At 37.8% G+C, this 9,637-nt stretch overlaps 1 protein-coding gene across 1 annotated transcript; it reads right to left on the bottom strand.

Moving 5' to 3' along the window:
* On the bottom strand, positions 1-8,634 carry LOC137075706 (death-associated protein-like 1 homolog). The gene is made up of 4 exons (XM_067444608.1): positions 8,478-8,634; positions 2,824-2,911; positions 1,757-1,820; positions 1-345 (listed from the first exon to the last, which is right to left on the bottom strand). Exons 1-4 carry the CDS (start codon positions 8,536-8,538, stop codon positions 229-231), a joined length of 330 nt encoding a protein of 109 aa, XP_067300709.1. The 5' UTR covers positions 8,539-8,634; the 3' UTR covers positions 1-228.
* Positions 8,635-9,637: the final 1,003 nt, after the last annotated feature.

Below are 9,637 nucleotides of genomic sequence, written 5' to 3' on the forward strand. Positions count from 1 at the left end.
CTCTGTCCAACGGCTTTAATTCACTAAATATTCCACACAGCGCAAGCACAAAAACTGCAAAGCTACAAAGATTGCAACAAACAACCTGAATAGAAGTAACATTACAGTAACTTTGTTACAAGGCTACCAAGTCAGGTCCATGATGCACCACATTCACCTCCACAGGCACTTCCTGTCGTCTTCTGCTCTTCGTGTGGTCAGAAGCTCAGCAGCGGACGCCATTGAGGCTCAAAACTTGCGCGGCTGTTGAATACAGGGGATGCGCGCGGCGTGCGGTTTCTCCACACTCGGCCTGACCCGGCTGTGCCGCACAGAAACTGGAATCTCGGGGTAATCACGATTAAACTGCAGGAGACAAACATTACAACGTTAAATATGACATTTCTGAAATAAAGGAATCTTTACCATAATATAGTGGCTGACCAAATGACTACTACAACATTAAGATATTCCAGCTCCTAGCCTAGTTTCATTGTTAAATTTAATACAAATTCAATTATTAAATTATAATTACTACTCTTATCATTATAACATTTAAAGGGATTACACATTAGTTGTATTAGTTTAGTTTTTTGGTCTGTTATACATTTATATACTATTTTATTGAACTTTTTTTAGTACGTTTAATAAAAAAAAATGAATTGTACATTTAATTTATTTCCATTTAGTTTTTTCTATGTAGTATTTATGTTTAAGTGTATTGTTATTATATTTATGTAATATATTTATCCATTTAATTTTTATAATTCAAGTACTTTTTTATTTCTCATTTATTTCTACTCATTTTTATATACATGAATATATTATATATTACTTGACAAACAATATAAGTAAAAAATAATATACACAAGCATTTGAAAAATAATTGCATAAGCTATATATTTTAACAAAATATATAAGTTACATAAAAATAAATACAATAGCCAACAAAATTAAACATAATAAAGAGAAAGATAGAAATAAATTAAATATACATCAAATTTAAATAAATTAAACTGAAATGCATGGAAATTAAAATGTACTAAAATTAAATAAAGCAATACATTAAAGTATAAAAATATAACAAACACTAATAATGATTATAATAAGAAATAATAAACAGAAATAAAACAAAATAAAAAGGTAAATAGCCAAATAAAAAAGTTAATTTACATTACCACTACATTAAACATAGAAATACTAAATAAAAATAAAGAATTGGAAATTAAATAGAAAAATAAACTAAAAGACTTGACAAACTTCCTTTAGTAGTTGAACTAGTTGATGAGCACTGGTTTAGAGGATTAAACACTCAGATCACTGAAGTGGGCGGATGAGCTCAGAAAGTGAATCATATTTGGACAAAACTACATCAAATTAAAGGGTTAGTTCACCCCTAAAATGAAAATTATTTCATTAATTACTCACCCTGAGTACAATGCCAATGGAGGCCTTTCTGAAGCCTTTCTCAGCTTTCAACAAAAATATCTTCATTTGTGTTCTGAAGATGAACGAAGGTCTTACGGGTGTCCAACGACATGAGGGTGAGGAATTAATGAAATCAATTTTTGGGTGAACTAACCCTTTAATGTCCATGTCATAGTTCCCACTCACTCCAATGAAAAATACTGATTCATATTTGGGTGAGGTCTACTACAATAAACTCTATAAAATGTTAAAACCCTTTCTAAAGTAGCATCCAAACAGCAGTGCACTATGGGATTGAAGGAAGATGTATGTAATGCTAGCGATATCTTGTTATCAGAGTGTAACAAACCTTCTCAAGCGGCCCAGCCAGGAGAAGACCCAGATGCTGCATTCTGGACGGGGTCGACAGGGACCTGCAGAACAAATCAGCTCAGCAAGATAAGTGCCAAATAATCCATCAGATAACGCTGAATGAAAACTCACAGTTCTGTGACTTCATGCAAAGCGGCAGAACATATTTAGCAACACGTTTCTGCTTCATCGCACTTTAGACGCCCACAGGAAGAATAAAATTATGCTTTTTACCCATGCAAAAATTGATGAATCAATGTTTTGTTGTGGACCAGAACGCAACATATAAAAATAAAGCAGCTGCGATATGAATATTACTGCCAGCGGGTTTAGCAAACCACTGCACATTCCAGCACAGCCCAAGGCAGCAGATCTTCCAGGAAACGGGTTCATTAAATGTTGAGCAAGCTGCCAGAGGCTGAGAGGAATTTTTTTGAAAACAGCTGAATTTAATTTCAACGTCAGAAAGATCTGCATCTTTGTCAATCAGTCTTTATATCGCGCTTTTACAATGACGATTGTTTCAAAGCAGCTTCACGGTGTCAAACAGGACAATATTGCAACAAAATGTGATTTGGCTGTACAGTCGTACTGGAGAAAACAGTGACGTTATCAGCTTATTTTAATTTATCATATAGCGACAATGTTTGCAGATCCGTATTATAGTCTATAGAATTAAATAAGACCTAATGAATTAATTTCATTTGTATATTTAGTTGAATAACTTTGATCATAATTTGTGTGTCCCCGACTGAGCAAGCCAAGCCAAAGGCGACCAAAGAAACCAAACTCCATCAGGGCGTGATGGAGAAAAATAAACCTTGGAGAAACCAGACTCAGTCGGGGTGCCAGTTCTCCTCTGGCCTATTAACACACAGTTTATGATTATTATTCTGGCAGCCTTACAGGCCAGAAATCATATTAGATCGGAATATTCTAAATTTCTGGGTATCACACAAGAGACGAGTTTATTTAGGATGGCGCGTTGATTACACAAGAGTATGAATATTGGAAAGATCGTCGCGCCGCTTAAACTTTGTCTAAGTTAAGCAGAAGAAACTGTACCTGGTTTTGTCAAACTTCTTGGTCTCCTTATCCACGTTGCTGTTATCATCAGCGGTCTTCTTCACGACTCGCTTCCCTCCAGCTTTCACTGAAGAAAGAAAACATTTACGGTTTCAGTAGAAATCATCAAAACCAAAAGATTCAAACTTCTATGGCTAATTGGATCAACAATCCAATTTAAAAGAATTAGGTTGTTAAACTGCTAAAAACAACTTGCTAGTTAAATAAACAAACATATATACCCACATACATAAAAACATCAAAAATTAAATAGAAAAAGATATTAAAAAGCAAAAGCAATAGAAAAGGTCAAATTAAATGTATGAATATTACATAAATAGAAAAATACCAAAAATAATACAATTAAACAATGACATGGAAATATATATAAAAAAAACTAAGTAACAGAAAATAAGAAATAAAAATAAAAAAATAAGAAATTACATTTAAAAAAGGAAATAAAATCAAATTAAACCTAAAGAAATATTAAATATTAATGTTGCACTATGTAGTATTTTTGCAGTAAAATATTCAAAAACCACTAGGCCAGTGTTATACATTTTGTTCAGTTACCTACAATATACCAAATGTTTCCAACTATTTGTAAATTGTGAGAAAATTGCTATTTTAACTAAGGACCGGGACGTGTCAGCATAGCGGTTGAGGGAGTCGCCTGTCAATCGTGTCATATCTGCGCTACCCTCGGTTTTATTTGGCAGAAGCGCTTTTCTCTTAGCAGTGTGAACAAGTCACAGCAGCGCCGAGCGAATGCACAGAGTAACGTCATAACATCATTTTAAACACACTTAAATGTATCTGATATGATAAACAGAGCTGCTTTACCTTATAATCATAACCGGAAAAAGTAGAAGTGCGCGCGCCCGCCGACTGTGTCCCGCCATAATAAAAGTCCCGGTGCTCGCATAATCACTCCAGCTGCCGCGCTCAGCTCCACAACACTCGCTCCTGCTCTGCTTTACACTACAGTCACGTTAATAACCGAATCCATGAACATGATTTCTGCCCGAGTCCTATTTTCCACTAGCCTAGAAATCTAGACGCACCCTAGCGGCAGCAAATCTAATCTTCCCGCGAGTGTCGTCTAGGAACTCAATACCCTTCTGAGCTGTAAACGGCAAACACTTGCCGGGCCAATCACATCGTGTATAGAGTCGGTGGGCGCGGCCATAATGACGACGGCCGAGTTGCGTTTGCGTGCTTCTAGTAAACACAGAAACTGGCGAACGGCGGCGGTCTTTCGAATCAGCTTTGACTGCGACTCTGGAAGACTTGGAGTTAAGCTTTTCTCTGAGAAAAGAACAAAGAACGGCACTGAAGTCATTCTTAAAAAGGGAAGATGTGTTCAGAGTTTTGCCGACTAGATACGGCGAATGTTTAATCTGTCAGCGAGCTCTGCTTCACCTTCGTTGCTCTGGTTGGTGTAGCGCTATCCTATCGCGTGCAGAGGGAGTTTGAAAGACAACCGTTTATCCGCCCCTTGGATTGAGCCGTCAATGGTGAGTTTCCAGACCAAACATCTTGATGTGGGTCTGGGTTGTCAGGCTAATTTTCCACCGGCTGTGAGGTGAAGACCACATCCCAAGATACTTCATCAAACTACGCCTCTGTTTAGAATAGGCGCCCTCCAGTGGACGGAAAGTTGCATAGTGCACCTTTATATGAATTACATAATCATTACAAAACTGAACGTGTTGGGAAACATTAGAGCTTCTGTTCACTTACACACGTTAAACTTCTTTAAAAAAAAACTGCAGATAATAAAACGCTTTGCAATGCTACACTTCCCTCCAGGGGACGTAGAACAAGATAAACCACACCACTCTGCATTCCTATAGGACGCCGCTTTATCCTTATACAAGGACACTAGACTCTCCAATCCAGTCTGGTTCATGAGAGTCCAGCCCTGCAAACGTCCGCTATCATCATCTCAGTCCATTGGCCCTGTTATTCTGAATATTTGGCAGGCCTATCGAGGCCCTGAGGGCGAGCGTGCAAATATTTGCTCAATAAAACGGGCCGCCCGCTCAAATCAGCCTGAAAGAAGTCAGTGAACGGTACAATAAGGGAGTGTTCAGTGCCTGCAGTTTTAAAAGGAGATTGTGAAATGGCCAGGCGACTAAAAATGGCTTTGGTTTTCATAACAGGTTGTTTGTTACACATCCAAAGTTTGGGGTCAGATTTAAACCACAACCTTTAACCTTTAAAGCTACATGAATGTCCTACTTGCATGTCACTGAGTCACTAGATTTATGATTGAATAGGTTTACAAAAGCAGGATCCTCTACACTATTATACACAGATGAACAGATGATATAAATTGGGCTGTCCCAGACGAATGATGAGCAATCGTGGGGGTTTCTGTGGTCGTGGCTCCTAAATGGTGGTCCTACGTTGTATATCGAGATCATGCATGATCATCTCAGTGCGTTTGCTGCTACGACCGCTGACCAGCCAATAGAAATGCAACATGAAAGGGCGTTTAGATCAACGTGACATGGTGTGTTCAAGTCATGTCGGAAAGAATTGCAATTCACCTACGTCCTTAATGCATGTACTCTTTTTGTGAAGGAAAAAGTACATACTTTTGAGTGTTTAGCAGAAAAGTATGCAAGCATTCCTTTGGGACATACTACTTCATCATCTTTGACGGACTCTGTCACTTAGGTACGTGCATCCAGTCACCGTTTAACTGCCCTGTCAATCATCGTCAGATTTGTCACTTAAAACCCTCCACATTCAGTTTAATCTCCTACCCTATCAGAGAGAAAAAGAGCCACACGTTGATCTGCCATGTGTGTCTCTTTAATGCAGATTCTCTTCCTGTTTGCAGTTTAAATATGATGCATTTAGAAGTTAATGGCCAAATGTATCATTACAAAAGTGCTGCTGCAGGTGAAATATAATGTGGACAACACTGAATAAATACATTTTCATCAGGTTAAATACGGATAACTGATCACTCAAACCTTTATCTAAACCTCTCTACTTAATAGCCTGACTCGCACATCTGTCATGTTTGTAGTTTAACACTTTTTCCACGTTAGTAATAATCGAATCCTCGTCCAACTCGCAATGGGTTGTGGGCAATATCGAGTGTACATCGATCTGCACTTAAAATTCGGAAATAGTAAACCATCCGGGTATGTTTGGAATACTCTTTTCAACATACTACGGTTTGGGACATAATACTAATTATATTTTCGAATACTATTTAGTAGTATGCGAATTGGGACGCAGGGAATGTATCTACAAGTAGGACCCACATGAATGCAACCACAAAGTTGTAAATACAAGTGGGAAACTCAGATTTTTTTTTTAGGCCCCGATATTTAAGAGTTGGCAGGTTGAGCCCGTAAGTCACGACTTAAAACCAGAACTCACAACTTTGTAACGTTCCAGGCAAAGTCACGCCAAACTGCCTGACCGCGAGGAAATGTGGTAATGTTAGCTAGATGTTAACAAAGCCTGTCAGACTGTACAGGGCTAATGCTCATTTACAGTAATTTCTATCGCCAACGGTGCTTACTCCTTGCTTGTTTGAGGGAAACAGAGGAAGAAGAAAAATAAAGGGTGCATAAGGCAGGTAAAGCGGTTATACCTCTTATTTTACATTATTTGTATATTTGGAGATGTATTCATTTATTCTTGCACTCAATGGTCTGGAAACAATCTAACGGTAGAAAAGCTGCTGCTAATGCATAACATTTGCCGATAAGTAAGAGCAATACCTCACTTTAATAAACCATTTGGTATTTAATGTACATCTTTCATAAACACCTCATCCGCAAGGGCTGCCGTTGTTATTTTGCGCGGGCTGTGTGACGTCAGAACTTGTAACTGGGAGTACATCAATATAGCTCGAGTTCACGTATGTGAAGTCAGGTTTGATGGTTATTCCAGGGCACTTTCACAGGTAAGAATGTTGGAAAAACACTGGCACTGTATTACCAATAAATACTCAAAGAAGGACAAAATCTCAAGCCAATAGCATTTCGAGTAGATGTGATTAAATTCAGTGAACGAATACGCCCTTTACTGACCGAGATACTTTTGAGTCTGAACGAGAGATCTAGTTCTAGTCTAATCAAGTTCATGAACAAATTGAATGAACTGGTACATGTCGTTTGTTCAGTTAACATAATGAACCAGTTGTTGAACGATGCGGATAGCAAACAGGTAGAGCTCAGCTCGTGTAGTTTGGCATATTTGCTGAAAAGAAAGAATTGTTCACTTTACCATTGTAATGAAAAGGGTGTAATAACGCAGGCTAAAGGTTAACTGATTACTGTACAGAGTATTAGCACTGCTTTTGTGTTTGTATTATGCGTGTTTGAACAGGTTTCTTCTTTTAAATAAAATGACTTCCATTACGTTTGTGTACTTCATGTACTTCTAAAAAACTAATAAAAAAGGTAACAGTATTGTTTAAATAGATCTCATGTGTGTCACGTCAGCAAATATAGCTTTCTAGGGAGCATGCCCTTACGAAAGGAAAATATATTTACCAATATATTTTCTTGAAATATTTTAATATATGGAATAATATACTGATTATAAAATATATATTCATGCAATATATTGCAAAATATACAAATGATTGCCGCTTTCAGTATATTGGAAAATATAAATATTAAATCCCATATATGTGAATATATTGCATGATATTTTCCAATATATTGTAATATATTTTTGTTTCGTAAGGTTGTACTTGGAGTGATCTATTGAATAAACACGCCCAAATTTACTGGTCGCACAAGTGCAGCTGGATGTAAAATTCAGTTGCACAATCAAATTTTGTTAGCAAATCTCTCTATTTTTTTTTTATTTTTTTTATATATTATCATTATTTTAAACAAATGAATGAAATCAGCATAAAACAGCAAGGCGTCACAAGACAAATCACTTTCTCAAAAATAAAAATGAGCAGGCCAAAAAAAAAAAAAAAAAACTGTTTACACTAGTAGCGCGTGCTGGTGACGTCTCATTCTTCTATGCTAACTTGTGTCGTCTACATACATGTCGACATAGATATATTTACATCTATGCATGTCGAACCCACGTTTATTAGAGCCATACCGTACAGTGTGATTTGTAATGGATCTCCTTCTCCGAACATAAACAATAGTTTTGAGTGATGAGGGGATTTGGACTCGCTTAAACGCCTCTGATTGGCCATTGCGTTCCATAAATTAGCAACTACGTCTGTGATTGGCTACATTGCTCACCGCTGCAAAAACGTTGTAAACAGACACATTTGACGTTCTCCAAAACACAAACGCATGCGTTTGCCATTTTTTTTTTAGCTGATTCGTAATTACAGTATCACCTGAGGGTGCTCTTGCTCCTGTTTGAATGTGCTTTAGTCGTATTAAAATCACAGCAGAAGTAGAAACTGAAACTAAAGTCTTCTGAACTCACATCCTGCGACACAGTAAGAAAACGAGCTGATGTTTTCCTCCCATTGCAAAAACACCGCCTGAACTAAAATTGCATGCAAGTCAATATTCATTGCATTTAAAACACATCGTAATTATTTAATCTGACGTACTACAATGCAATTTCAAACTACGTAGCGCAAACAAAACAAGAAATCGTAATTAAAAGAGGTTTAATATATGATTATATGTGCAAACCTGCAGGAGGATGACCAGCTTTCAGTGAGTCTCTCGCCTCAGTTTTAGAAAGTTGCACCATTTTCAGTTTTTCTTCACAACAACGACACAAACACTCTGACTCGAGCCGCCCACGCGCGCAGCTTTATACTCGTGAACCTCGCTGACGTCACGGAGGACGCGCGTGCACGAGAACCATACGCAGCAATAATACACGAATTCAAAAACATTTGCTGTGCCAATGAATATAGACCTTATTCAGAGCTGCGCCATGACTGTGAGGAGGAGACTTTTTTGTCTACTGAAATTCCTGGGAAAGATATTTCTGCAGGGACATAACTTTATAGTCTGTTTTTATCAAATATCTTGCTTTTTATTTTTTATATATTTTTCACAAGAAAGTAACACACACTCTAAAAAATGCTGGGTTAAAACAACCCAAGTTGGTTTGAAAATGTAGATTGACTCCGCATAGGGTGACCAAACGTCCTGTTTTCAAATCCTGTCCTGGCCCTAATATTAAAAAAATTCTATCCATTTAGAGGGGGCATAATTTAAATGTATTGAAATTAATAAGGAATCTGAGTAAACTTCAAGTATCATTTGGTGATCTCATTGCCGGGTCGAGTGTACTGGTTTTCGGTAATCAAAATATGGTCCCCCTAACTCTGCAGAAAGTTCAACTTCTGCGCACTGTGACCCTCAGCATGCGCTGACCCCGCTCCGGGATTTTACGTGGCCTATTGTTCCCAATCACTTCCACTTTGTTATAATCCCACTAACAGTTGAGCGTGGAATATTTAGTAGTGATGAAATGTCAGGAATGGACTTATTGCACAGGTGGCAACCTATCACGGCACCACGCTTGAGTTCACTGAGCTCCTGAGAGCGACCCATTCTTTCACTAATGTGTAGAAGCGTCTAAATGCCTAGTGCTTGATTTATACACCTGTGGCCATGAAGTGTCTGAACACCTGAACTCAGTGATTTAAAGGGACGTCCTAATACTCAATATAGGCTGTGTCCGAAAACCTTGGCAGCTAAATTGTTGCCTCGCTGCCTAATGAGACAGTGGCTTGTAAGGCAGCGTTTTGTGCATAAAGGCACCTCACAAAACTGATGTCGGACAGACTTCTTAGGCAGTGTAACAGTTTAATGATCTACAGCAAAACAGAGCAAGC

The sequence above is a fragment of the Pseudorasbora parva genome, chromosome 5 (assembly GCF_024679245.1).
Source record: "Pseudorasbora parva isolate DD20220531a chromosome 5, ASM2467924v1, whole genome shotgun sequence".
NCBI classification, from domain to species: Eukaryota; Metazoa; Chordata; class Actinopteri; order Cypriniformes; family Gobionidae; genus Pseudorasbora; species Pseudorasbora parva.

Bases quoted from the DNA above. Each gene is read 5' to 3' on its own strand.
- LOC137075706 (XM_067444608.1), bottom strand. From the start codon at position 8,538: ATGGTGCAACTTTCTAAAACTGAGGCGAGAGACTCACTGAAAGCTGGT. The intron at 2,912-8,477 runs GTTTGCACATAT...TTCTTTCTTCAG, and splicing joins AGCTGGTCATCCTCCTGCAG to TGAAAGCTGGAGGGAAGCGA. The intron at 346-1,756 runs GTTTGTTACACT...TGTCTCCTGCAG, and splicing joins TGGCTGGGCCGCTTGAGAAG to TTTAATCGTGATTACCCCGA.